Source organism: Scophthalmus maximus, chromosome 16 (genome assembly GCF_022379125.1).
Source record: "Scophthalmus maximus strain ysfricsl-2021 chromosome 16, ASM2237912v1, whole genome shotgun sequence".
Taxonomy (NCBI): domain Eukaryota; kingdom Metazoa; phylum Chordata; class Actinopteri; order Pleuronectiformes; family Scophthalmidae; genus Scophthalmus; species Scophthalmus maximus.
The window spans coordinates 18,327,750-18,355,698 of NC_061530.1; the positions used below are offsets into that span (position 1 = coordinate 18,327,750).

Here is a 27,949-nt window from a genome sequence, read left to right on the forward strand (position 1 = left end):
GATACATGAGTCTTGTGAGTGTGATTGATTTGACTGATGCATTTTGTTTTCTGTAGAGATTTAATAATAATGGAATACCTTTCACGTCCACCCTGACAGGAACGCCAGAGTTCATGGCCCCGGAGATGTACGAGGAGAAGTACGACGAAGCGGTGGACGTGTACGCCTTCGGAATGTGCATCCTGGAGATGGCCACCTCGGAGTATCCGTACTCTGAGTGCCAAAACGCTGCCCAGATCTACCGCAAAGTCACCAGTGTGAGTAAAGGGGAAAAAGGATCCGCTCGTTTATTTTTTTTATAATCTGTACTTAATGTAATTGTCCACATATGTTGGCTTTTTTCTTCCATGTTCACGTTGGAATTAGTCTAAAAGGAACCAGGATATTTTGTGTATGTGTCTGGATATCCTGAATCCTTGGAAACAAGTGGGGCCCACATGGAATGAAAACCCTCTTTTGGCTATTAAAGGCTCAGGATTGTCCATTACGAGCTCATGGCAGAGAACCGTACCATGATCTGAATGTTTTTTTTTTCTGTTTTCACAATCATGACGAAGCATGGATGGAAAATGTTTGACTCACTGATTGCCGTTGTCTTCAGAGATCTTGTTCAACTGGTTCAGGGATATTCTTTTTTCTTTTTCTCCGTGACGTGATGGTTTGAAAAGGAAACTGAAGTGACCTGTTCTGTCTAAACTCTTTGTTAATCCTTGCAAAAAAAAAATATGGAGAAGATACCTTTCAAAGGATGAAGAGGTCTTGATTCTATCAGAAAAATTCTACTGAGAAAAATACATGTGGGAGCTCTGGGGATGAAAAATAATTCCAGAAAAACAGTAGTGGGTTTTAAGAGCGTAAGCATTACAGCGGTGGCTTTAGGCTGCCAAGTACAGTGGTGATGCCATGGTGGGCAAAAGCAGGCGACGGTAGAATTATATGTTTTGGAAACTGTGTCTCACGCTTTGCTCCACAAAGAGGGCAGTTTCTGTTCTCCAGTGTCGCATATGCAAAGCAAACAGAGGCTGACGGAGGCTGACGAAGTGAGAAAAGCGACGAAGCCAACAAGTCGGAGTGCGTCTGGCCCCTTCAACAACCAAAATAATGTTCCATGTACCGTCAGAGAAACACACGCAACAAAATGTTTTAAAAGGATAAAAATCACATTAGCTGTACTCTTCACAACTTGTCCAAGTTTTAGGTTCATACGCAGACGACATGTGACAATTTATTCTTTGGCAGTGACATTAACTGCTGAGGCATAATGGGACTCTTCACTGATGAATGAAAGGCAAAACACATTCAAATGTTGTGCGGTTCTTGGGAATATTTTTCCAAGTGCGAACTGTCTGTAGGCTTTAAATGCCCTTGTTCAAAATGTGGTTTAATTTCCCATCGACGAAATAGATTAATATATAATGTAGTGCGTAAATAAGCCTGTTTTATTTTCTTTATCATGGAGGAAGGAATTTTTATATGCACTACATGGCCAAAGGTATGTGGACACCAAATAGTTAATAACATAATGATATAGTTAACATTCCCATCATTCCAAAGCCGTGGGTATTAATCTGCTGCTACAATATCCTGGGATGTGTTTTCCACGAGGCTTTTGGAATCTGGCTGTAGGGGTTGGAAAATATTTTCATTATCGATTTAATCTTCTTGATCAGCCCATTAATTGTTTAGTTGATTGAATATCACATATTCTGACAGCTCAAGCTGACAAATTCAGATATTGTGCTTCGTCTGAACTAACAGTACAAAACCCAATTTATTATAATATATCTTATCATTGTGAACCCCTCTGAGCACAGGGACATTATCACATTAGACCTTCTCCAAACTGTTGCCACAAAGTTTGAGGCGGACTATTCTCTACTGTAGAAATTAAATTCCCCAAATTGCTCAAATCTTCCAAAAAATGGCCCCGGACCAAACACATACAAAAGACTGTGTGTCCTCATACTTTTGGCCACAGAGTGTATTTTTGTTAGTGAACTGAAATCTCTGCCAAAGAAAAAACGCTTTTCATATATTCGTACAAAATAATTGTTTTGGGGTTCGTACTTGATGAGCGGATCATTTGCCCAAATGTGATTCACCAAACAACGTCAATATGACACCGGCATAATTTCTCAGGATCTTATCTAGACCTGTGTCACCACAGGGAAGGTGCGGAGCCCACAAATTAGATTTGGATTCAGGAAAAACCTGATTTGTTCTGAAGGTGACCGTGAGGACGCTTGAGGCAAACCGCTTCAACGTAGGAACCTCAGAACACTTTGTGACAGTGTTGGCACTCACCGCTACATACTCTCCCATATATTATAGGCAAAGGTAACAATATGTTGATTATGATGCAACACAACCGTAATTATGCCGTGGTGCCCAAACGCACTGAACAAATTGTGCCTTCCTGACTTCCCTCTCACAGCTCCGCCCTTGTTTCTTATAAAACATGCCTTGAGAAAATAACAACGTGAGAGTACGCGGTTGCTGTGTGACACGTCATGGTGTGATGTGTCCCTCGGCTCTTTATGTGGGTAGATCGGATTATTTTGCATTGTTTGATAGAACATCAGCCGGTTGCTGGGGCATCTCCGGGGCCAAACGTGTCTTTGACCTTGGCCCTTCGCCTCCTTATTGGTGTTTTTTTCAGGGATTGGAGCTCTGCAGTAATCTGTGCTCGGTATCACGATAGCGTTCGGGGAAAAAAAAAAAACTCCCTTATTCCATGTAAGTGAGCAAATCCTGCATGAATACTAAAGCTGCAGCTGTCATGAGTTATCACATGTTATCTGTAGAGGGAGGAAGGAGAGCACCGTGGGGTTTTTCCATTGTCCTGAACTCTGGTTGCTGTGTTCCCCTCTGGTGTTGACATGATTGCAGAGCAGAATGTCATAGTGGCAAGTGGCAGATGTCACAAAGCAGCGGAGCACATTAGCGTGTAGTGCAGGCGGGAGCGGCCGTCGGTGCTTCGATTCGAGAACTGTTGGATAAACAAGGAAAAGGAATCTTGTTGTTGCCGATCACTTGTCCGGCTCAAAGCACCGGGCTCCTCCGAAGTGGAGGAGGAGTCGGTCGCAGAAGCACCTCGGGTATTTCCAGATACTCTGCAGTGCAGCTCAGTCATTCTCTTTTTGATTTGTCTTACAGGGAATGAAACCCGACAGTTTCTACAAAGTCAAAGTCCCAGAGCTGAAGGAGATCATTGAGGGCTGCATTCGTATGAACAAAGATGAGAGGTACGGGGGAAACGACAATAACGAAATAACACACTACTTAAATAATCTATATGTCCGCGTTCATGCTGACCTGTTTTCCTGGCTTTTGATTCTCTCTGATAAACTTTTTTGTACTTAAGCACCAAAAAAACAAACTTGAAAAGCCAATTTTCATCATCTCTAAGATAAAATTCTCCTCATAATTACTCCAGTCCTCAGATCTTTGCACTGGCTTCCTGTTTGTCAAAGAATTGATTTTAAAATACTGCTGTTGGTTTACAAAGCACTGAATGGTTTAGGGCCAAAAGACGTTTCTGATCTTCTACTTTGCTATGAACCATCCGGACGTCTCAGATCGTCTGGGACAGGTCTGCTTTCTGTCCCCAGAGTCAAAAATAAACACGGAGAGGCAGCGTTCAGTTTCTATGCTCCGCATATCTCAAATATGGTCCTCAAAAAGAAAAAGTTCTCTTTTTGGAAAATGGCATATTTTCCCTCCTTTCCTTGCAGGTACACCATTCAGGACCTGCTGGAGCACCCCTTCTTCCAGGAGAACAACGGCGTGCACGTGGAGCTGGCGGAGGAGGACGACACGGTGAAGTCGGGCCTGAAGCTGTGGCTGCGCATGGACGACACCAAGAAGCTCCACGGGAAGTACAAGGACAACAACGCCATCGAGTTCCTCTTCGAGCTCTACAAAGACGTGCCCGAGGAGGTGGCTCAGGAGATGGTGAGGGCCAACACACACACACACACACACACACACACACACAGACACGTGTGAGGTTCACTGCTTACCGCCTCGCCCTGACCCAGTTTGTTGCAGCCATTAGCGAGGAAATTGAATAATTGATTCCAGATCATGAGATAGCGGCGACTGCAGCCAACATGTTCCCCGCGTCCTAAACTTGATTTATGATAATAGCTTTTTATAGGTTTTTCTAGAGGAAGATTGACTGAGTTTATGGCTCTGCCCCTTAATGTTTTTGTTAGCACAATTAAGCACCGATTTCTTCGAATTTTTCTTCATCCAGATCCTGTAACAAAGGGTAATTAGACGACTGCCTGAAGTTGACTCACTCTCTTAGAGCATCGTTATGCCTCTTTTTGTTACGGTTCTGTTATGACAGTGTGGGAACATGAAGAAGAAGAAAGGCCTCGACGAGCGAGTCAAGGGCACCGCTCGATGTTTTAATCATCAGTTGTTGGAAATGTGAAAGCGAGTCTCAGGAAGGCGCCTGGGTCACGTCTTTAATAATATAATGGCTTTTCTTGGTTGTTACGAAACCAGCCCCTTTTTACAGGACTTCCTCCAGAAGCCGCTCGGCAGAGGTCACTTTTAATGAACACGCAAAGCCACACAATTCCTCACTTGTTTACCCTCTTTTGTGGCAAGTTTTCATCAAGATCAAATTTGGTATCGGCGAGCGGACGTCTAGTCCCGGGTGTAATTTGACTATGTGCTGAGTGGCATGTTCAGACTGTGTGTCCCACTCAGCCCGGACTGGGTGTCACAAGAGGCGATGCGGTGCGAGACACCGACCCCACAGAAGAATGCCGTCCATGTGGGGTCGGTTTGACAAAACAAACAGAATCAAAGAGTTGACAGTTGATGTCACAGCTTGCAAGGGTCGCGGGTCATAAGTGCGACAAGCATGCGTGGATCGTCTACGTGTTGCCGCGACTCACAAACATGCTCTTGTTGTGCCCCGACCGTTGTCATGCAGGTCGTGCTCGGCTTCGTGTGCGAGGCGGACTTCAAGCTCGTGGCCAAGGCCATACGGGACAGGGTGTCGACCATCAAGCGGCAGAGAGAGAAGCTGCGCCGGCAGGCGGAGGAGAGGAAAAAGAAGACGCAGGAGCAAGAAGCAATCGAGGAAGACCCCGAGCCGCGGCTCCTTTCGCCCAGAGTCGGCGATGTGGTCGCAGCGGAGTCTCCCACCCGAGCCCTGACACCTCCGGCCCCCGTCTTGTCCCCCGTCACGAGCTCCGTGGACTCGGGCGTCAGCTCCAACTACCCCGCAGAGGCGGAGGAGCCCGAGGCGGACCAGCACCACCACCTCCGCCACGACAGCCTGTCCTCTGCTAACTGTGAGGCGCCTAAAGTAACATCACACAACCATGAAAATGTTTGAAGAATATCAAACTTTGAGGTTCTTAAAACACCAAAAATAAAAAAGTTGAATCATCATAGTGTCATCAATTTAAAAGATTGTTTCTCAAAAAGTAGAAGACAAAATTTTTATCTGACAACAATGCTTTAATCCAAATGACCTTGCGTCTTTAAGTGTCTTATATGATGACTTCTGTAAAAAATAACTTATAAATATACATTAAACAGCTTATTTTTGCATTATTATTATTAGCTTATACTATATAAAACATTTGAATACATTTATCCAGTATACTACAAGTATTCAAATATATAACTTCAATAAAACCAAGTCATATTCTGTTAAAAGAAAAAGTCCTGCCTAAAATATTTTTTATTATGAAGCAAAAATATAGGTTTGGCAAAACTATCAGCAAAAAGTACTTAAAGTTGCAGAAGTAACAATACTCATTTTGCAGAATTGCCTTTTTTTTCAGTGTAATAACAAATATTATTGAACTGAATTATTATTTCGGATGACAATTTCATGGATAGTTTAACACAAAACCTTGTTCATCATCTTTTATAAAGCCAGTAATATGTTTGGAAGAACATTGTGATCTATTTTAAGTAACGAGTAAAGTGGCACAGAAGCAGAAAGTAGCATAACATTTAAATACTCAAGTCAAGCACATACTGTACATGTTCAATATTTGAGTAGCAGCACAAACCAAATTTAGCCTGTGTCTTCCATCATGTCTGAGTTACCAGATTAGTCCACCGGTGTTAAACCTTTGACCTCTCCGTTTGACCTTTGTGGTCACGTTAAGAACTGAACTGAACTGAAGTGTGTCGGACCGACAGCCGTTCACATCTCAGAGCACATGGGGAGGCGTACGGTGAAATGTGAATCTGCGGATAACTGAATTATTCAGTCCCTGTAAGTCACATTCACAACGCCAACGACCGGGTGAGGAGTCGTTGAATATTGATTATATTTCTCTTTGAATCTAACGCGACAGCTCGAGTATTCTCTCTGGAAATTTTCAGTGAATCGGTCTGATCTGGTCTGAATACATCAAACGTCTCCTGTGCGTCTCCAGGACAGTGCACAGTGGTGTCATTGTTATTGTTTATGTGTTTTTGTGTATGTGTGATATATTTCAGTTTCAGATTATTTCCCCTGCCTGCCTGCCTGCGTGCGCGCGCGTGCCTGCGTGCGCGTGTGTGTGTGTGTGTATGGTACAGTGTGTGTCAGGCCACACAGTTGGTCACATGCTAATGGTTTATATCCTTTGTTGAAACAGCTGACTGCGAGACGGATGGCTATCTGAGCTCCTCTGGGTGTCAGGATCCGCTGGAGGCCGGAACCTTCAACGCGCCCGCGACCCCTCCCACCACGCACACTGACAACCCGGCTGCAAACGGCGTCCCCATGCCAGCCCTGCGCTTCCCCTCCGTGAGTGGCCTCAACATTGCTTAACTCATGTAGCTCAGTCTGATACAGCCATGACACAGAGTTATGTAAGCAATAGTTGAAAGTAATACTTTTAATACCCACAATTTTGTCAATGTGCATTGATAGTGGAATTCTTTTTCGGCAAAGCAGCAAACGCGTCGATCACACTGTTTTTCAGTGATCAAAATGACAATTTATATAAAAGTATAAAATTTACCATGTAACCATGTATGTAGAACTAAGAACAGCTGTCGTTTTTTCTGCAAGTATTTAGTCATTAATCAAAATCCAGGACAGATTTTGACCCAGTTAAGGTGCTACGTTAAAAGTTAAAGAATCCCCAAAGTGATTCCCCAAAGGTCACCTTCAGACATAGATATAGTTTTCCGTTCACATATGAAGAACGCAGCAGGAGATCGTCCTGAGTCAGACCTGTCAAAACAGTAGGAACATTTCGGGAACATTCAGGCCAGAAGCGTCCACTCGCTCGCTGGCAATTTTCTTGATAATTTTTCTGCCGTATTCTCACGTGGGCTCACTGTGTCCAGACTTTAGTGCATGTCTGAAAGCAGATCATGAGTAGGTTGTGAATGTCAGAGCCATATTTCATGGCGGTGGATCAACGTTAACACCCAAAATCATAAAATGTAACCACACGGTGTCACTACAGTGAAGTCAATAGGCTTCATCCTCAGGGGACCATGACAGTCTGCTTATTTTTACCAACGCAAATTGACAGTGTTTACTTTGTGAAGAGATAACTGGCTTGAAAAAATCAAACATTCATGCATTTAGGAATAAGCATGCGGGAAATGTTTCCTGGCAACAGTCTTTAACTTAAACTTCAAAAGAAAAATCCATCAATCCGAACTCCTTCATCCGTGTTTACCTCCGCCACATTCCTCATTTCTATCCACAGAGCATCGCAGTATCCAACAACACCGAACATGGCAACTCCGGACCCCCGAGTGGCTTCAACTCCCCCGTGGACAGGTAACGCTCTTCAGCATTCTTTTCTCTGCACACTCTGCTCTTTTTTCTTCTTCTTACCATCCAGGGAAAACAATAGAGTTCAACAGCCCCTTCTTTATTTAACGTAGATAAATGGATAAAATAGACATGTCTGGTCTTCCCTCTGCAACTCCTCCCCCAACATCTGTGGGGCTGTGACAACAAGGCCGAGGCAGTCGACGGGCTCCTCTGTGTTTTTATTGCAGCGAGGCAGAATGGACCCTCGCAGGTTTCCGTGTGACGGAGCCTCAGATGTTTGCGGAGGCCCTGTTTTCCATGTTGGTGGGATACCGGGGAGAGACGGGGGCTCTATTCTCGGCAGGAGAGCCGATAATGGATGCGTAGATCAGGGTTTTTTTCATCAGGGCTCCATCTTCTGTTCAGAGAACAGACTGCTTTCATAATTATTTAGTTTTTTTTATTAACCAACTAATTTTAGTTAGTTTAGTCTGTAACTTTTTAGGAAAAGTCCCAGGTTCTGCAGATCTAAGAATGTCAAAACTCACTTTAAAATCTAACAGTAGGTAATAGTAGTAATAACAGTAGATTCTGTGCTTCCTCTGTAGTTTTTCCTCCATGATTCACACTTAATCTGGCTTGTACATGGTAGATTGAAATAGATGTACAGTCAAGTTGAGTATCATATTTCATAACAGCTTTAGGCCCGAAACATTCGAGTAGTTGCTTTATTCTCCCTCTGACAAAAATCCCAGGAATACTGATGAGCAGAATCAAAGATCAACAAAACCGAAGAATAATTTGCACAAACACAAATGGTTGACCTTGCTTTGTTCAATTTCCATGGACACAGTGTTTTGAGGTGAGGTTTTTTTAAAATAGAGACCGGTGGACAAGGGCCAACCAGTCGGCCTGTAAATTTAAGTGAATGTTTGCAGCCAGCGCTGGAGAGGTGGAGGAGGGGGGGTGGGGGGAGTCTGTGACCACAGCGATTCCAAAAAGGCCAAGGAGATGCAATTAGCTGAACAGAAGCGTTTTATGAAGAAAAAAAAAAAAAAAGAAACATAACACTTGTTCATTGTACAGTGTAAATACAACAGATCACACGGAAGTGAGGCAACACCACCTTCCTATAGAGTTTGAACAGGCCATGTCTAAGTATATTGTTTAATCATACTGTTTACACTTTATTTGACATCTGAGAGAGCTGTTTATTATCATGTGTGATGCCAAGATAATCACTCTCATGTTACATATCCACTTCCTTTTAAACTTCTGTCAGGGATGATGAAATTACTTTTTATTTTTTTATTTTTTAATGGCTTCCTGTGAAATGTTTTTTTCTATGCGATTTATTTTCTCTGCAGCTACGCCTCCGATGTGACCTCGGGCCTGAGTGACGGCTACGAGGGCCTGTCGGAGAAGAGCGAGAAGACGGCCGACAGGCGAACGGCGGCAAAGCTGTTCAGGAGGAGGGCGCGCTCAAGGCTGCGCATCACCGGGGTGCGCTAAATCAAAACGCTTTGTCTGATTACAACCACACATCACAAACACATAAATCAAGAATGTGGATTTAATGACGCGGAGGCATTAGCGGTGAAGGCGCCACCCCCATTGTGCAATGTTATATTCAGTAGCTATGCTGTCCTCCCACCCTAGCAACCACAAAACATTTCTCCCCTGATCAGAACGCGCTGTGGTTCTTTAATGAGGTTGTTTGGACTGGAGGCAGAGACAAACTGATCATGCACGACCACATGTGCATTCGGCGGCAAAAAGCACAATGCTGCGCGCACACACACACACACACACACACACACACACACACACACACACACACACACACACACTGCATGTGTCACAGTAGAGTCACACACACATGCACAGAAACACATTGTTCCCCTCCCGTGTTCGACTGTAAACAGACGAGTAAACAAACGAGAGTAAACAGCCACCTGTCCTCACCGTTGCCATGACGTCCCTTCTCTCTGTCTGCAGCTCTCTGACAAAGTGGACCGGGTGGTGGAGTGTCAGCTGCAGACGCACAATGACAAGATGGTGACCTTCAAGTTCGACCTGGATGGAGACAACCCCGAGGACATCGCTGCTGTCATGGTGAGTCGTCAGCGGCAAACAACAGAGGTCATACGTAGAATGTCAACAATAGAACACTTTTAATCGGGTTTCATTTGTTTTCATCCCAGATATTTACATCACCTGTGAACGACATAGAGTTTTGTGAAACGACTGATTCAAAGTTATTTCTTCCTCAATACGCCACTTGTATTATTTAAAGTGAGAACAAAATGATTCCGTTAATTCAATGCAAATGGGAGCGCCGTTCGATTTGACACTGAAATTCGAATTGGAAGTCGTTTACGCCTCCTGATTCCCAGTGATACCTGGGTGGGTCAGTCATTACAACCAAATTATTGAAGAGATTAAAGCTGATTCCAGAGTTTCTAAAGCGAAAAATTCCTAGATTTTTTAAATTTGTATGTAATGACCTTTTTCGTTTGGACATTTCACTGAGCATTAATGTAATATAGCTTTTCACAAAAAGCTGAACAAAACTGAAAAAGGATATATATGATACTGTAAGACAGTGTAGACAGTGGATAAGATGATTTTTAAGAGGAAATAAAGTAAAAACAACGGCAACCCTGTCGCTCCGCCAGCTGATAAGTTTGTCCGATTCCTGTATCTCAGTTGAATATACTGTACACATGATTTATTCTGCTTCAGCCTTTTGTTTGTTGATCCTAACTGTGGCTGATAGTTAATCTAACTGAGTGACGCAGGTAAACGGCCTCACTCCGGCCCCGTCATAGTCTCTAAGCTTCATTAGAGGCCCCGGAGCGTCGGGAGGTGTGTGGTAGTGTACGTACAGTACAGTGTTCCTGAAAAAAACACAAAAAAACCCACAGTGAGCTTTTGTTTACTGAGTCTTGGCATCACAACAACCCACCACGGTTCCCTTTTAAATGAGCTGGGTTTACGCCATTGCTGATGGGAAACGGTCACCACACCCCCTTACCCACAGTTCACAGCAACACTCTCAGAACTGCATGAATATGCAAAACCTCTACTGCTGGATTGTTGATTTAGCTGAGATGATTTATGTTTTTTTTGTTGTTTTTTTCATGAGGATGAGTATTAGCTGTGGCCAGGGTGTGTGTTGGAGTGGGAAGATTTGATCTATCTTCATCTACAGCTTGTATTTTCCTTTTGCAGCAGTGGGAAAGAAAACATTTACTGTACTCAAGTACAGAACTTAAATCCAATTTTGAAGTACTTTTTAACTTTATTTTCTGTCACTACTACCCCACTACACTTTCGAGCAAAGTGTACAACATTTTACTGAATTTACAGGTATTATTATTTGTAACTTTGCAGCCTTTATATTAACCCCCCCCCCACAAATAAACACAATTGTACATTAGATTAGTTTTGCCATCACTCGACCCGTTTTGAAATCATTGCTTAAAACATATTTTAATTGGAAAGTCTGTTAATGCCTGGTTTTAACTGAAGCCGTTTGTTTTTATTGTTTTCTCTTACGTCATCTTCCTCATTGTTGTTTTTGTCTTATTTGAAGCACTTTTGTGTTAATACTCTAAGTACATGTTTGCTGATCTTCAGATTGAGACATTGCTACTTTTACTAATGTAAAGTATCTAAATGCGTCTTCCACCTTCCCTTTCCCCCCGTCTAGGTGCACAATGAGTTCATCCTGCCGTCGGAGAAGGAGGGCTTCATCCACCGCATGTGCGACATCATCAAACGGGCGAAGGCTCTGATGTCCAAGGACCAGCCGGTCCACTCCGGCAGCCACCGACTGCCCCAGCCTGCCTTCCACAGCGGGGTCAACTCGTTGTCTTCCTCGCAGGTCAGAACCAGTAATCCACATTGTTAGCTGAGAACAAAGCAGTCACTGTGGCTGTGTGGAGTTTGTGTATTTTACTGTGGTGTCTGATCGTCATAAATTACAGCTATAGTGTGTGTAGCTGTGCTAAAGCAGACACATAAATCTCGTGTTAATAGCTGTGGCTGTGCATCCTACACTGGGTGAGTGCTTTCATCCCGGTCCCTCCTGAGACTTGGCCCTTAAAGATGGAAGGTTAAGTGATCTTAGAGCCACCTGAGGTAGCGCTTTCATTCAGGACATAATATTACTAAAAGCACTATTGCCATAAAACTCTGTGATTTGTGTGGAAAACAGAACCCCAGACCTGTTTTTGTCTCTCACATGTGCTGTATTTATTCCCACAAGATCCTCACCCCATTAAAGGCATTTTCCAGCATACCTGCCGGCACTGAACGGGCGAAAAATAATTTATAGTTTGGTTTAATGAAGATTCCAGGAAGAAAAATAAAGGTTGTTGTTAAGAGCAGTGCCATCCTGTGCACAAGATAAGGCCTTATGCCTAATCAGATACAGTTTGTCTGCTAAGGGGAAAAGAAGTGTCTGTTCTGCCAGGATATGTTCCACTCCTGCAGAACACAAAAGAACAAATCTCCTTGTGCCCTCAAGTGGAAATAATTGGAGTAATTTGCAAATGGTGGAGAAATGTCCGCAATGTCGATTTTTTATAAAGGACAAGAGGAGAGTAAAAGCAGTAAACCTCTACAATTGGTGACTGTGCTTCTGACCAACTGGCTACTATAATTACCCTAAACCACTTTGGACTAATCTCTCCTGGCCTCTCTCCAGCACCTGATTAAAAACACTACGCGGAACCACATCCCCCTAAGAACCATAATGGCTGCCCAAAAAAGAATACACCGAGCTAGTTACTGTAAGTCAGGAAGAAGCTCCCAAGCCTAGAGACTCTATTAAGCTCTGTTCTGGCTGTTTTAACTCGGAGGTAGGGTGTTTTGTTTTCTTTCTGAGAGTTATGCCGAGTTCGCACGAGACAGTTTTCTGCTCGCAGACAGGTTCTGGAGCTCGGCGACCAAAACCCCCAAATTGTTTTGGGGAAGCGATGCCTATTAGAGCAGTGCTTTGAGCTAAATGCTAACGTCAGCATGCCAAGATATTTCCTGTAACAATAGTAACATGCTGGTAACTCTTCCATTCAAGCCGTGAGACATGAATAACGAATGAGTGCAACGGAGACTGATATGTATCAACTGTGCTCTTTTCACAGCCCAATCTGCACAGTCACCCTTTGCCTCGAACGCACTCGTCCTCCTCTCTGCCTGGTAAGACTCGCTCCGGTCGACTCGTTTCACCCCTGAAAGGGGGAAACAGGATAATCTGATGCTTGAGGAGATTTAAAAATAAGATATAAATCTTAAAGTGAATGGATGTGTCGGGACCTCAACCTCATGTGCTTGAATTGCTTCACATTAAGTCTTTCTCACAGCATGTCAGACCCATTTGCATTTGTGTGTTGCATCTTTTGATCGTGCATGATCATTGTGTGTGTGCTGTCAACTCATGCATGCATGTGTGTGTGTTTGTCTTTGTCTCAGACTTCGGTCTGGCTAACCCGAGCGCAGGGGTGCGCGGCTCTCCCCCGTGCCCCAACGGAGACATCTTCGGGGCAGACGCTACTTCATCCGCGCGACCTCTCATGCGCTCGCAGTCTTTCCACAACGCGCCAGGTAAACAGCCCTCCGCCTCCGCCCCCTCAGGTCCCACGTGAAGAGGCCCGAACATCGTTTACTGTTTCAGCGCACACACTGAGAACTTGTTGCAGTACTTTTTGGCAAAGAACAAGTCAAAGCCGAGCTCTGCTGCCTCATGGGGGGGGGGGGGGGGGGGGGGGGGGGGTGTTCTCGGTATTGTTCTGACATTGGCATTGGCGCCATCCCCCTACACCTCAAAGCCTTCATCTGTCTCAGGCCCTCCTGGGTGATTACCTCACCTGAAGGGCGCTTTCTAGCTTTCAGGGAGCTGTGAATGCCGTCGCTGTGAAACCATGAGCTGTTTCTCTCCGGCGCTGCGATAGTCGGGCATCTGTTCGCCAGCACAAACTCCCAGGAAGAATTTCCAAGAAAACTCTCCCCTCCCACCCCGTCAAAGTCTCCCTCCGCACAGGAGGGACATTAAAGAACACACGTCCTCCATATGCCCCTCGCTCCAGCCTCGGCTGCCATCTGAACATCTTCTCCCCCCCTCTCGTCCTGCATGGTCGCTTTCGCAATCGCCCCCTTGGCCGCCCGCCACCGTTCAGCAGTGTGTTGCCTAACCTATGTTTCCGTCAGCATTGGAAAAAAAAAAGTAGTGGCTGGTTTGCATCATCAGAAACGGGAGGTGTGGTTTGTAACTGTGGAGCCATTGTTGAGGTAAATGTCAAATCAATGGATGGAGCCGTGACACTGGCTTCCTTTAACTATTCCCCCGAGGAGCGATGTCGAACTCCCGACTACTTAAATCTCACAATCAGTCACAAAAAAGTTGTGCGTACACACACACGCACACACACACACACGTGTTTGATTTAAAAGAGCCTCACTCGCTCCACTCGTGCTGAAGCTCTCTCAGCCTAACAAGTCGTGTGCGAGTGCTGCGGCCTACAGTACTAATGCAATTATAGTCGGATGCCGCTTGAAAAAAAATGTCTTTGTTCACCATGGAAACCGTTTATTTGAAAGTACAGGGAATGATTTAAGCTCCGCATGTTCCTGGCAGGGGGGTCGGAGGAAGAGCTGGAGGAGAAACGAGTGATCTAACTCGTCTCTCTGGGACAAGTCTGTCCAATATTCCACTGCAGCAGTGTAATTACAAAAATAAATGTGGATACTAGGAAACCTTTTTTGTTTCTTTATGCATCCAAGATGATCAATTTAAAAGCACATATTTAAAAACTGTGACTATGTCTTTGTCTCGCAGGGTCTCCACTTCACTACCAGCACCATCACCACCCTGCGTCTCTGCTGCCCCACCACCAGCACTACCACTTGCCCTTCATGGGCCACACGCAATTCCCGTTCCCATACCCCGGCTCTCCGGGTTCCCCCAAGCCGGCAGGGATCCACCCTCCCCTCACGCGCGTGGCCAGTAACCCCACCTTCCCTTCCGCTCCCTCCCCCCCCTCCGGGTCCCCCGGTCCTCCGAACGAGACCCCGGGCCCTGGCGGCAACGACAGCATCACCCTGTCCACACCTGCCCCTCAGCATCCAAACATGTGGCCCTCCCACACACAGCCCCTGTTTTCCTTGGCTAATGTCATCTCCATGGCCATGAGCATGGCTCAGTCGTTCATCCCTCCTGCGAGCCTGCCCACCCAGGGGATCCCCTCCTTTCCGGGCTTTCACCCCCAGTTGTCAGGTTACCCCTACTCACAGCAGCATTACCAAAGCCAACCAGTAGAGGCCCCTTACCCCACCGTGGGGCAGAACAATATCTACCGCAGCCCGGAGAATACACCTCAAATGGACGCATCCGGTTTCCCTCACAGCAGTCCCCCAAGCTGGCCTCATTCTCTCTCTCCGCCACCCATGGCTTCCACTCCTCCGCCGACTCCGCAGGTTTGGCTCTCCAGTCCCCCCAGTCCCCCCGGCCCGACCCAGGAGGACAGTCTCCACAGTTATGTGCCTCCGTGCACAACACAGTTTCCGGCCCAGGTCCAACCTGAACCGCCACAAGTCTCCAGTTCCAACTCCTCCTCCTCGTCCGACCTTTCCCCGTCGCCCCCCGAGAGCCCCGAGAGCACAGTGAGTCTTCGTTACTCTTGTCTCATTAGATGATTAGTCAAAATAATCAGGCCATCAACAGAAATCTAATCAACTGTTGTGATTATTGATTAAGTGTTTGAGTCGTTTGTTGAGCAACATTCAGCTGGTTCCATCTTAAAAAATGTGACGCTCTCACCTTGGGCTTTATGAAATTGCGAAGGGTATTTTTTAAATTTCACAATTTTCTAGTACTTTATGGACTTGCTGAAAATGAATCAATTGAAAAAACTTTTGGGACACACCAATCCAAGCTTTTCTATCATGAGACCTCAACTCTGTGAATTTGCCGATGTCCGGATCTCCGGAACAATACGAGTTCTCTGTTTTGCCCTGTTTTAAATCTCATTTGGGATCATTCTATGTGAACTAGAATCCGGTCAATACCCAAACTAATGCTTTTTAATATTTCTTCTGCCTGTCTAGTTGTCGTCCTTCAGCCCTCAGCTGCACCCGCCCGTACCAGAGATGAATGTCAGCGTCCCAAACCTGAAAACGTCCGCCGTTAAATCAGGTGAGAAATTCAGTGTGTTTCCCTCAAAGTTCCTCCTGCGTCTGCGTCTCTGGATCGTAAAACCCTGATGTCATGTATGTTCGTAGCCCGAGGCAAGAAAATAACATGCACCGCAGTGAGGTTTCTGTTTTCACCCCAAACAAACCCACACACACGCATGTGTGCGTACACACAGATGCACCCAGAGGCCAAATACTCCAGGTTTTTCTTCTCCTTCGGCTCCATTTCATAATGTGTTGGGTCTAAATACAGTCTGATGCCTCCGTCATGGACAATTTGCCTTTTGAGCAGTTTTTTTTTTTGTCTTTTAAGTTTTCTTTTTTTTTCTTTCTCTCTTCTCCGTCATGCCCTTGGCGACATTATCATCAATAAGCGGCGCCTCAGGAGCGGTTGCGCAACCGTCTGGATGTAATGTCCCATTCAACGTGCACACAAACGCACTGTAGGTGCGATTGTGGCCCTGCCCACCGACAATGAACCAATCCCCGAGCAGCGCCGCTCGTCAGCGGCCTCTCCTCCCACACCTGTCAGTATTTATACCCTCCTCATGTAGCCCCCGAGTGGAACAGAGAGTCCCTCTGTTGGACGTGGGCATGGACCCAGACTCTTTTTTCGGTTTACTGTAACAGGGACACTTAGTGGGCAAACTGAGACACTGCAGGGATTTTTAAAAACCCTAAGATTGTCTGCAGATGTGAGCTCATCCAGACTCCATCACAATTATCGTTATTATCCCCTGCTGCAAATTGAGCCACCTACACCGGGAAATGATTAGTTTAGGAAACAGATCCTTCCTTTAGATTGTCCTTTCGAAGGTCGTCAGCAGACATTGGGTAAAGGTGGGGTACACCCACTTTAATACAGGGCTGACACATTAAACAACAAGCATTCACACACACAATTTCACCTATGGGCAATTTAAAGTTGCCAGTTAGTCTAATCTGCGTTTATTTGGGCTGTGGGAAGAAGATGAAGCACACCAACAAAAAACCAACTAAGTGGGATTTCCTCTTTCGAGACAGTGTCCAAGAAACCCATGATTAGATCTGAATCAAACAATGACGTCTGTGAGCTCTGATCAGGTCAGAGATCAGTCACTGCTGCTTCTTAGCCAGCCGGTGATTGGTTGTCACTTGTATAAATCAGCTGTCCAGATGATGTAACTTTGTCATTCATGGACACATAAAAGTAAGTGCTACACCTTACCAGCATTTATGCAACTCTAAAAAACTAAAACAAAACAATTAGGATTCTTAAGGGGGATCTAATTAAGGTTAAAAAATATATTATTCTTTATTACAGAAGTCCAGCCTGCATCAGTGACCGTGGGGCGATTCCAGGTGACGCCGAGCATCGACATCCCAGCGCCCGCGTTGCCTGTGTCCGCTGTACCTGCTGCCCTGCAGCCTGCGGTCAGCAGCAGCAGCACGCCGTCCGAGAGCAGCACAGAGGAACAGGGGGAGTCAGAGACCAGCCTGGGCACCTCCCTCACCATGTCCCCCCCTCATCCACATCCTCAGAGAGGGTCCGCAGCCGTCCTGCAGGAGGTGGAAGGGCAGCCGGCATGGGCCGGAAGCAGCCAGGAGGAGGAACAGCAGCAGCAGCAGCAGCAGGAGCAGCCAGAGCAGCCGGAGCCGCCGGAGCAGCAACGGGACAGAGGAGAGGAAGGGGAAGAGGAGGACGAGGAGAGAGGGGTCGTCGGGGAACGGCAGAGGACGAGAAAGAGGAGTCGCAGGAGAACGTGCAGCCTCAGCCTGATGGGGACGTCGGCGGACAGCGGGCTCTCTCTGACAGCGGCCGAGACGGAGGGCAGGGGTGCGTGGGATGGCGCGGCGGGCAGCCCGCTGCACACCAACGCCCTTCACCATCTGTGGATGATGACCTACAGCCGCAGCGCTCCGTACCAGAGCAGCGACGACACGGACAGCGAGGACGAGGAAATGCTGGAGGAGCTTCAGGAACTCAGAGAGAAGTAAGAAAAATACAGTTCTGGACCTGACGGGAGCTTTAAACGGAAACAAAAAGGGTCAAAACCAAAGTGAAAACTTTCTAAACTATTTTAAGTTACACTTAGAGAGGATTTTCGAAGATTTCAGCTGCGCATTTTCATTTTTTCCCCCCAGGCAAGAAGGGAGAGTGACCCTTTAACAACTTACCATTTGTTTCTTTCCCGCCCTCAGACATCTGACAGAGGTGCAGGACCTGCAGGCGGCCCAGAAGAAGGAGATCGAGGAGCTGTACGAGAGGATGGGGAAGGTTCCTCCGCCGGGCATCGTCTCTCCCGCTGCCATGCTGTCCAGCCGACAGCGCCGCCTGTCCAAGGGGAACGGCTTCCCCTCGTCCCGCAGGAACAGCCTGCAGCGCTTGGACATGCTGCCTCTCCAAGGTGAGCAGGAATTGTCCACGTTTTATACGTCTGATCCAACGACTCGTGGACTTTGTCGATTCTACGTACCGTTTTTGTTTCGTTTTTCTAGGTATCATTAGGAGAAACTCCCTCGGAAGCAGCAGCAGCGGCTCTCAAGACAAACACAGCAAAGGGGTCACCTTTGCTACGGACATCAGCAGAATGGTGAGTGTTCATTGCATAAATAAACTTCATATTAACATCGTTCAATGATAAACTCAAAATGTGAAGAAAAAAAATGTCCCCATTTGACTTTTCTAGTAGGACACGCTCAGCACGCTGTATATCTGGACTACCTCATCTGAAGTGTGACGACAGCCGGTCGAACCAGGAGGACGCTCACTTCAACACTTTTCACACACGCACCGATCAACGATATAACTTGCTTCCCTCTGCCAGTGGTCATTTACCTCAACGTGTACAGGAACTGTCATGGATAAAAGCTGGGAACTGTCGCACTCAGTTTCCAGCCCCTCTGTCCTGGAAAAGATTGTGAATCTCTCTTGTAAATAAACCGTCAGAGCCAAACGGTTCCAGCGTTGGTCCAGGCTGATATGGTACCTCGTGAAATGTCCCGTCGCAGTTTTCTTTTTAAATATTTTTTTTAAGTGATATACAAAGTGCTGCAGAATTGTGTGGCCTCGGGAGCCACGGCGACACTTCCTATGACTTTGGGCCCAGAATGACTATAGTTTGCAGTTTTCCTGTTTTGACTCGCTGCCATTAAAGGGGCAGTAAGCGATTTTAATCCAATACACTTTTTTATAAATATTTCCTCACAGATATCTGTTTTTTTCAGAGCAGCCCTGGCTCTGTAAAAGGAAAACAAAAACATCACTGAGGCTGCGGGTTCAAGCCCCGACCAGCTCGGCCAAATCATCATCAGCAACAACCCAGAGAGAAACAATCTTTCTCCAAAATCGCTCACTGCCCCCTTTAACCCATCTGGGCACAGTAATGTGCGCCGCAGCGAAACGGGTCATCGTGCACAGATGACAAAATTTCGGGTTGACTCTTGCAACTTAACGTAATGTCGGCGCACCTGCTGATTGCACAGTTTTAATATATACGCTCATGCTGCAGAGCTCTGATTTCACTGCCTTCCCGCGGCCGATGGTAGCAGCCTTGATGGATTTGTACAGTTTGACTTATTCAAATATCTTTATCTTGTATGCGAAGATGTTAAAAGCATTAAAAAGAAAAGTTGTGCAACAGTTATTAATGTTGGCATGTAGCATAGAGAACATCACGTCAATTTACAAACAGTATCTCTCGGTATTGACTCATTGTGAAATATCCACCTTTAGGTTGTAGACTACTGGCTTGTACATGTGTATATAATAAAGTGCATTTATATATCATGTTTACGCGATAAGAGTAAACTAAATATTTCAGCAACCTTAATTCTTGCTCAAGCAAAAACCAAAAAAAAAATCTTTTGTGGCTTGTTCTATGATTCAAGCACCTTGTGCACTTTAGTGAAATCCTATTTTCATTCTCAGTCGTTTAAAACCATTCGTGGGTAAAACTCCCTCGGGGAGGAGAGAATATTCTCCAGTTTATGTTTGAATCGATCAATATTTCGTACGGGATCACAGCGAAAGATGATCTGAAGTCAGCCCAAGCTGTGAATCTGTAGCCGTTGCCTTATGAAAAATATTCACACAACACACGCCGGACTCTCCGGCAGTCGAACTCCTGTAAGATGAAATAATATATTCAAAGAAATGTCAAAATTTTGATTGTAAATATATAATTGTGTTGCTTTTCTGAAGCTGCTGTCCTGTCGTGCTGAATCTGTGCCTTTTCCCTTAACAATGTCTTATTTTATATTTTTACTCTCCGAGGTTTGTTGGCTAGATAAGACTCCGTGTATCGAACTTTGACAAAAAAATAAATGCAACTGTAAATACCACTGCTCTTATGTCATCTTTACTGCATAGTTAGACAACAAAGAGACAAAATTGTGTGGGAAAAAAACATATACATTAGATTTTTATAGATTTTTTTCGACATAAATAATGTTTCACCAAGTTGATCCATGTGTCATTTCAACAGCGCCACCGTTATTCTTTGCTGTTAAAAGCCACTGTAGATTTAACATCATTAGCCGACTGAAATTTACTATATTCTCCTCAAACTGTTTCCGCATCACATGATCCCCAGGGCTGGACACCTGTCAGGTAAGTAAGGCTTCTAATCGCTCCTCAGTCCGGGCCTCTTCTTGGCTAGGATGTCATGTCGAGGTCAGTGGATTTAGTCCGATTTTTCCGCTGACAGACAAGCTTAGATCAAAATTAACACGCATCCAGTTTCAAGTCGGCAGCAGAAACACAGAATCACCCTTCACAATCAAGACAAAGAGTCCCTCAACATGCACAAAAAAAAAAAGAGCCAGTCGTGGAATATGAATCGTCAGTGCCCACTTCAGTCCCACGTCGGTTAAGTGCAGGGGGCGGCACGCGCAGTCCAACAACAGTGTCTCAGTTGGCACCACTGTGCGGCCTCGCACGCTTGGCCTCCTCGTCCATCTCGTCCACAATGTGCTCCTGGGAGACCGAGTAAAACGTGTAGCCGTCTGATGCGGGGGAGCATGTGGTCAAGGCAAACAACAAGTGGAAGCGAGGAGGAACAAATGACAAGACGTTACATGGCAAGGGAGTGAGGTGAGCAGCGTGTCAGCCATCTGCTTGTGGTCACAGTATAGAGGCTTAAAAAACTGAGCTTTTTAAAAACTATTCAGTAAAATAAATATTAGAAATAAACGAGCCCGCATCTGCCCGAGAAACTAAAACATACTCACATTGTCATGGCAAGTCAAAACCATGAGATAATGTAATAAAATGGGGGAAGTCAGGGACACAATTTTTTGACTAAGCATCTTATAGACGTGGTGACATGGTACGTGAACGCATCCTAAATATGTAACTTCTTGTGTCTGTTACTTATCATGTCGAAAGCTAGCTTGCATAACACTATAAATATAAATATCGTTACATATTTTAATAAGAGGAAGGAAGAGATAACAATACAGGCATTAACTGGGACAGCTCAATGTTGCACTCAAGGTTAAAACGTCGGCCCTCACAAGCAGCAAGTTTTGTCCGGAACACCCTGAACGCATCAGGAAGACAGCTAGCTTAAGTTACCTTCACAACATGTAAAGTGTTCAGTTCGCTAAACGTAACGCTAATGGGCGAGTTAAACCTAGAGGAGGCTAGTGGGCGAGTTAAACCTAGAGGAGGCTAGTGGGCTCGACACGCGTGTTTCTATTTGCCAAGAGACGACACACGGGTGCAGGTAGCAACTTTGTTTGGTGGCTAACTGTCACGTTAGCATTCAATGAATCAAGTCTGTCGGCCGTTAGCTAATTTGCCGTCCACAAATACAAGCAACGCGGATGAAATAGCGTTAGATTTGATGTCGGTTATCTAACTTTAGCAATGCTAAGCTAACGTTACATAGTTCACCTTGTGTTGACGTTAAGGATACAGATGCCCAGGACGAGCGCTCCGATGGCGAGCCCCGTGGCCGCGTTTCGCCCGCGCAGCAGCTTCGTCTTCTTCTTCATCTGCTCGAGCTCCACCTGCTTGATGAAGTGCATCTGATGCGGGGACAGACCCTCTTTCCTCGGGTCTATCCTGGCCGCGTAGGGAGCACCGGGCTCCTTCGGCGTCTTGTCAGCCATGTCTGCGGTCACCAGTGTGGGAGGCTGGGTGCTCGGGCGGGCTGTTTCACAACGGCCGTGCGCAGCGCTACATCACAAGTGATTTGGTGGAAGTGGCCGCAGTTAAGCCCGACGGGAGCAGCCCATCCGCGTGTTTGTGAGATCTGCGCCTTCCACTACGTCCTGTGCGAAGGAAACACAATAATGTGCAACGTCCAAATGAGTCCCCTTGGCAGCTTTGGTTCCTACTAGTAGACAGCGCCATCTTCTGGAGCTTTTAACCACAAGTTTATTTTTCACTACAAGTGAACGATAAATGTTAAAATATAAACTTGGCAGTTTGTAAAGAAAAAAAAACAGCCCGTCGGTGACTGTAAATGGCGTTAAGTTCATTTCGTTGCAAGTTCCGGGAAACGTCCGTCGACCTTCTCACGGATGTTCTCATCGACCTCAACAACAGAAACAAGGACCAACTCAACTCTGTGTCAACGTGTAACCACAACCTCAGAGATAAAAGAGTGACGGGTGAGTTCGTACATTCAGTTTGGTAACAGCCAAAACATTTTAACTTAAACATTGTAGTATTCTGCTACTTACACGGATCACCAATCATCTGCTTTCTTACCACCACCGGATGTCGACACTTTTATCTATATCGAAACGTTTGCTCATCTTAAATCATCATATTGGTATAATTTCATAACCTTTTATTTGGAAAAACAACTTTCATTGTATTTTATTTTATTTTATTTTCAAAATCATCATTTCTCTTTCCACACACAGCTGTTTCAATTAGCATCATGACAATCACTTCCTTGTTGTCTTAATTGAATTAAATTATACAGCTGCACGTGGCAACAGTAACGTCAGCTATGGAATATATTTACATTATAAGTGTGTACTAATATATATTTACACTTACTGTATATATATTGAGTTGGCTATTATCAGTAGAATTTGCTATAATACAATAATATATATATATATATATATATATATATTTTTTGTCACTCATGTCAGAGATATATTATTTTACTTAGCCATGCACTGACTGGGAATTGAAACCTCAACCTCATGTACCAAAGTCAGTGATGTAACCCACTAAGCAATACCAGCTGCTAATTTCCAATAAATGAATAATAAGTTTCTTTCTGCCTGTCTTAAAAAAAAACAGCCAGTCAAATGCTTTTTTTCCTCCCAGTGTTTGCCTGGTGGGTGGTGTTGGGAACCCAGCGTGGTTTGGTTCAAAATGTATATAAAGAGTAAAAAAAAAAAGAAAATCTGGATTTTAAAGTGACCTAAACGATTCCCCTTTGCCGTCTTCACTTTATCGGACCATCTGGGCCTTTGTGTTGTTTCACACCGTCACGTAGTCGTAGAGGATGATTTGCACCTCGCTAAACTGCGCACAGTATATTTACCGTTTCTCATCTTCACCATGTGCAATTAGCATCGCTGCAGAGAGCTCATAAATGTGACAGTGGATCCTTGGGAGAGTTATGGCTCAGATTTCATTTTATTGATACCATTTCACAGAACCACACCAGAGCTCCCTCCCTGTGTGTCACTTCACGTAGAATTTCCACAAACACATTTTACTGCCTCTGTTTTTACTGCGTGATATTGCCTTTACAATTTCCTTATGGCAAAATGTATTTGGCAAGCTCTGATTATGCTCTGTCAACTCTTTTTCCCAACACGCTGAGCTCAGGCCTCCGCTCACAGAAGGATTATTCTGGTTTGTTTTCTCAGAGTACATCCTCCTGATCACTGAGGAACTGAGACTTGATCCTCTGGTTGGATACCATGCCGTTGAATTACTTCAAAGGTAGTGTGCAGCACCATATTTACAGTCTCCCCTCCACCCCTTATACGGTATGGTTTAGTCTCTATGTGAATAATTATCTCCCTCAGGTTCATGGTCAAGCACCTGACAGATCTGCTCACCTCGCACACGCCTCAAGACGCAGCTGCCGATCGGCCAACGAGACACGAGGATGCTATCTTCGACGAGATCAAGGAGAAATTCCCCATCATCGTTTTCTCCTGTGTGCAACTCGCGAGCAAACTGTCTTTGCACAGTCACGTGAGTTCAGAGATGTCGACCATTGATAACTTTCATTTCCCCGTAATTGAAAGATAATAAAAGAAAATAACCTCCCATAATCGATCCTATTTTTTTTTTTTTTTAGATAATCACAAACTCGACTGCAGTGCACTTTCTGCATTCGGTCGGCCTCAGCGTCTCCAAGCAGACCCTCTTTGAATCAGAGATGATGATCTTGAAAGGACTTGAATTCAGACTAAATTCCCCAAATCCTCTGACGTACGTGGAATCACTTCTGGAGGTCCTCGGTAAGATATCGTGAACACACACAAACAAGAAACTGGGCTCATATCAATACGTGTAGATGCTCTTTTGTTGTCATGTAAACTTTTGTAGGACACAATGAGCCGTGCGTCCCTGTGGAGCGGCTGCACGACTTGTGCCGCCACGTTCTTCAGTTTGTCAGTCTAGAGAGGACTGACGTCTACGACTCACTGCTGAAGACCACCACTCAGTGTGTCAGCCCGTCCAGAGAACAGAGGTACTACATTTATATTTATAAACCCAGGGACACTGGTGGTTACCGTCATGGCAGAGCAGACGAGCAGCTGAGAACTCTTGTGTTGTTTTGGTTTCAAATCCTGTCTTATTGTCTTAATATTCGCTCTATCTCTCTGTGTCTTAATGTTGTTAGTGAGTGCAGTTATTAAAACTGGAATAACATTTTTTATGGCCACTTGGAGTCAGCAGAAACAAGCTGTGAACACAACATTGACATATTATCAACTTTTGAAACTACAGTGTGTAATATTTGGGGGCATCTGGTGGTGAAGTTGAAAACAGCAACCAACTGTGTGTCGTCTCGTCTCGAACCCCCCCCCCCCCCCCCCCACACACACACACTTCCTGAGCGCTCAGGACCACACACCAAACTACTTGCTACGATTTATGTTGTTCTACAACTACGTCAAGTGTCGTTTTCTGCTTCCTGTTTTCTCTTCTTCTCTGACGAGGATTCCTACTCTCCCACCTTCTGTGCTAATAAATAATAAGTATCATCCTCCATTTTGTGAACTCTGGCTTCTCAAACTTGTTCGCCTGCACCGTCGACCGACACAGACACACTGAAGACGCACAACCATTGTTCTTTGCAGGTGATTATACATAAATTAACAGTTATAGACAATATATTAAATTTCTCTTAATAAGTTCTTCTAAATATTACACACTGTAGCTGTAAGTTTACTTGGTGAACTTTAGCAAACAGTGTCCAGTTTACACATCAATCAGACACAGAATAGTCTCAAAATGACGTTAACCCTTTTTTTTAAAACAGAGAGAAGTTTGCGACAGTGACTGAAGACTGCATGCTTCTTGGTGTTGTTGTCATCGCCGTGGCTACCTTCATCTTCTCCGTCACAAAATGGGAACAGGTGAAACACAAGTGGTTTGTATATATGAAAGCTGTATTTGTTCTCAACATCAATTCACAAAATATTGTGACAAATATATTCTGTACAAACTGTTTTATTTATTTATATATTTATGAAGACTTCCTTTCTTCTCGTGCATCGCAGGTTGTGGAAGAGCTGAGCCATATCACAGGAATCTCAAGCAGGAGCATCCACGACTTCGCTCACGTGATACTCACACATATTGTTCGACCCAGTTCTCAGTGAACACGGCGTTGTACTGTCACTGTTTACTGTGGACTTTGTGTCTTAGTTGTAGATGTTGGGGCAGAACATGGATCACGCATCCTAGTGACATGTTTGACATAAGAAACAGGGACTTCACTGCAATTTAACAAAATGTTGACAAAAGAAAAAAATACTCACCTGTTTGTCAGTGACTGACATGTTTAAGATTATTTTGATTGTGAATTCTATAAAACCATATATGTCAGTGCAGATTACTTTCTAAATCTTGTTTAGCAATTAACACTTGACACTCTGTAAAATGTAATATATATTCTGCATTAAACAATAACTTAACCTCAACATAATGTGTATTTCCACTGATTTTACATTACCCCCGACACATTGATCAATTCCTTTTAATTGAGAGCATCTTGATTTAAAATAAGAAAAGATAAAATAAGATAATTCTTTATTAGTCCCATTACAGTCCCGTTACAGCAGCAAAGGGGATAGTAGAAATAGATACATCATTAAAAATGTAATAAATATGTAAACACGCAATATAAACACAAGGGAATATAAAAACTATGTATAATGTAATATACATTGTAAGATATACATACAGTGTTTATTATAATACTTGTGTGTAGTTTCACAAAAAGGCGTTGGGGGTTGAGGATCCAGTGTTGGATGTCTCCAGTGAGTCTCCTCCTCCCTCTGATTCTTCAGAGTCTCATCATTATCACACCGACGATATCCGAATCCAGGAATAGGATGAATAACCTCACTTGATTCCAAATAAAGATTTTAATTTTGCAAATCCTACGCCCATGTACACAAACAGAACATCATAGAATATTTTCTTTTAAAGGAGAGAGGAAGAAACAAAAGAAAACAGATTGGCAGCCTTTTCTAAAATGAAATGGAATCTCAAATGATGAATCATTTGAAAGCTGTTTCATGACTTTCCTGCGCAAATTAAGTTCATTATCATATTGCTGTTATAATATAACACTACAATTTCACACTCTATACTCATAAAATGCAGATGATCACCTTTGTCTTTTTACTCTCTCTCTTTGTTGCTATCTTTTTCGAGACCGGGGGTCTTGAGCGGTGTAGTTCCCCGGAGCAGGACATTCTTGAACATGTTCTTCCTCCTCCTTCTCCATCATCCGATCCCTGCACATTCAGATTATCTGAGTTTGTTCACTTGACATTGTTGACGCATTTGGCCCGACTGACAAACTGCAGGACATGAGTGACGGAGAAAGTGTTCTGGGAAGTGTGTCATCATCGGACTCCTCCTCTTCAGATTCTCCAGACAGTTAATCAGAAATGTGGGAAGATGTGAGGGGGACCCACAGCGTTTGTTTTGTGGAGAAGGTGTTCCATCTTGTTCTTGCTCTTCCGGATGTCTCGGCTTTGTGTTTGTTTGCTCGCTTCCCCCTCGCGGGTGGACCCGTCTAATACACCGGCGTTGGTCCCATGCTCACATCTGTGATTGCTGTGATGCCGTGCAGGGTGTACAGCACTTTGTTGCCTCGAAAAGAAGGAGAAGGGGAATGTCTGTGTTCCAGGACATTTTGTCTGGCAATAAAAACACGGCCACAGTAAAACAAACCCAAACAAGATATTAGGAAACGGTAGAGAGGCCTAAACGTGTAAATGGAGGAAAAAGGTAACAGCAGCAGGTAGTAAGGAAACCCGGCCAGTTGAGCCCTGCAGTTTCGAAAACCAATCCCAGGGAACGTACATCTGGATGCCAGGGGGCTTTCCTCTCTTTGAAGTGTCTGCCAGCTCTGCAGTAATGCTCTGGGTTCCACTGGAGAAAGCTGCGAGGCAGGACACCGAGCCTTTGTTCCGTAGGCTCCCCGGCTCAGACGAAGCACTTTTCCCAGCGCCGCATGGGGCTGGGTGGTGTGTGTGTGTGTGTGTGTGTGTGTGTTTGTCTGTGTGTGTGTTTGTCTGTGTGTGTGTGTGTGTGTGTGTGTGTGTGTGTGTCTGTGTCTGTGTGTGTGTGTGTGTGTGTGTGTGTGTGTGTGTTGGGGGGGGGGGGGGGTAGGGTGACTGCAGGTGGCAAGCAAAGAGGGGTTTGGAGTCTGGCTGTCTATGAAAAGCTGTATGTCTTGAAAGAGTTTTTCGATCGCTGCTGTTACGCAACGTTGTGAGCGTGTGTTCCACGGCGATTGTGATTGTCACTTAAGCCTCTTTCAGACACGAACTGTAGACAGTTTTGCCAGAGTT

The 27,949-nt window shown here is 44.9% G+C and overlaps 3 protein-coding genes across 9 annotated transcripts in view; 2 read left to right on the plus strand and 1 right to left on the minus strand.

The window, feature by feature from the left end:
• wnk4a (WNK lysine deficient protein kinase 4a) overlaps positions 1 to 20,263 on the plus strand; it is a 39,053-nt gene extending 18,790 nt beyond the window's left edge. For 2 of the 4 annotated variants that reach the window (XM_035612337.2, XM_035612336.2), the window contains exons 5-21: positions 100 to 257; positions 3,157 to 3,245; positions 3,735 to 3,954; positions 4,952 to 5,315; positions 6,624 to 6,775; positions 7,695 to 7,768; positions 9,112 to 9,247; positions 9,743 to 9,859; positions 11,460 to 11,633; positions 12,895 to 12,949; positions 13,223 to 13,354; positions 14,586 to 15,409; positions 15,854 to 15,941; positions 17,244 to 17,913; positions 18,122 to 18,327; positions 18,419 to 18,513; positions 18,613 to 20,263. In XM_035612337.2, the coding sequence (XP_035468230.2) occupies positions 100 to 257; positions 3,157 to 3,245; positions 3,735 to 3,954; positions 4,952 to 5,315; positions 6,624 to 6,775; positions 7,695 to 7,768; positions 9,112 to 9,247; positions 9,743 to 9,859; positions 11,460 to 11,633; positions 12,895 to 12,949; positions 13,223 to 13,354; positions 14,586 to 15,409; positions 15,854 to 15,941; positions 17,244 to 17,913; positions 18,122 to 18,327; positions 18,419 to 18,513; positions 18,613 to 18,660 (3,602 nt within the window). In that variant the 3' untranslated portion in view covers positions 18,661 to 20,263. Of the gene's footprint in view, positions 1 to 99; positions 258 to 3,156; positions 3,246 to 3,734; positions 3,955 to 4,951; positions 5,316 to 6,623; positions 6,776 to 7,694; positions 7,769 to 9,111; positions 9,248 to 9,742; positions 9,860 to 11,459; positions 11,634 to 12,894; positions 12,950 to 13,222; positions 13,355 to 14,585; positions 15,410 to 15,853; positions 15,942 to 17,243; positions 17,914 to 18,121; positions 18,328 to 18,418; positions 18,514 to 18,609 lie in introns of all 4 variants that reach the window. The other 2 variants (XM_035612338.2, XM_035612339.2) reach the window with 2 other exon arrangements.
• LOC118287339 (cytochrome c oxidase assembly factor 3 homolog, mitochondrial) lies at positions 20,259 to 22,036 on the minus strand. Its single transcript, XM_035612435.2, has 2 exons — positions 21,841 to 22,036; positions 20,259 to 20,926 (listed from the first exon to the last, which is right to left on the minus strand). Exons 1-2 carry the CDS (start codon positions 22,034 to 22,036, stop codon positions 20,832 to 20,834), a joined length of 291 nt encoding a protein of 96 aa, XP_035468328.1. The 3' UTR covers positions 20,259 to 20,831.
• Positions 22,037 to 22,211: 175 nt separating this feature from the next.
• On the plus strand, positions 22,212 to 26,062 carry cntd1 (cyclin N-terminal domain containing 1). 4 transcript variants are annotated; one of them, XR_004785623.2, is made up of 8 exons: positions 22,212 to 22,540; positions 23,768 to 23,843; positions 23,930 to 24,101; positions 24,208 to 24,370; positions 24,459 to 24,603; positions 25,116 to 25,216; positions 25,399 to 25,495; positions 25,640 to 26,062. XR_004785623.2 is itself a non-coding variant. In XM_035612400.2 (7 exons), the coding sequence occupies exons 1-7, from the start codon at positions 22,393 to 22,395 to the stop codon at positions 25,739 to 25,741; spliced, it is 903 nt and encodes a 300-aa protein (XP_035468293.2). In that variant the 5' UTR covers positions 22,212 to 22,392; the 3' UTR covers positions 25,742 to 26,062. The 4 variants fall into 4 exon arrangements, 1 of the variants encoding a protein (XP_035468293.2); XR_004785624.2 differs by having other exon boundaries at positions 25,182 to 25,216; XR_004785625.2 differs by having other exon boundaries at positions 25,142 to 25,216; positions 25,640 to 25,656.
• The last annotated feature ends 1,887 nt before the right edge of the window (positions 26,063 to 27,949 follow it).

Coding starts and splice junctions, on each gene's coding strand:
- LOC118287339 (XM_035612435.2), bottom strand. CDS start 22,036: ATGGCTGACAAGACGCCGAAGGAGCCCGGTGCTCCCTACGCGGCCAGG. Junction 20,927..21,840: donor AGCGCTCGTCCTGGGCATCT/GTATCCTTAACG, acceptor CCCCCGCATCAG/ACGGCTACACGTTTTACTCG.
- cntd1 (XM_035612400.2), top strand. CDS start 22,393: ATGGCGTTAAGTTCATTTCGTTGCAAGTTCCGGGAAACGTCCGTCGAC. Junction 23,844..23,929: donor GCCGTTGAATTACTTCAAAG/GTAGTGTGCAGC, acceptor TATCTCCCTCAG/GTTCATGGTCAAGCACCTGA. Junction 24,102..24,207: donor AACTGTCTTTGCACAGTCAC/GTGAGTTCAGAG, acceptor TTTTTTTTTTAG/ATAATCACAAACTCGACTGC.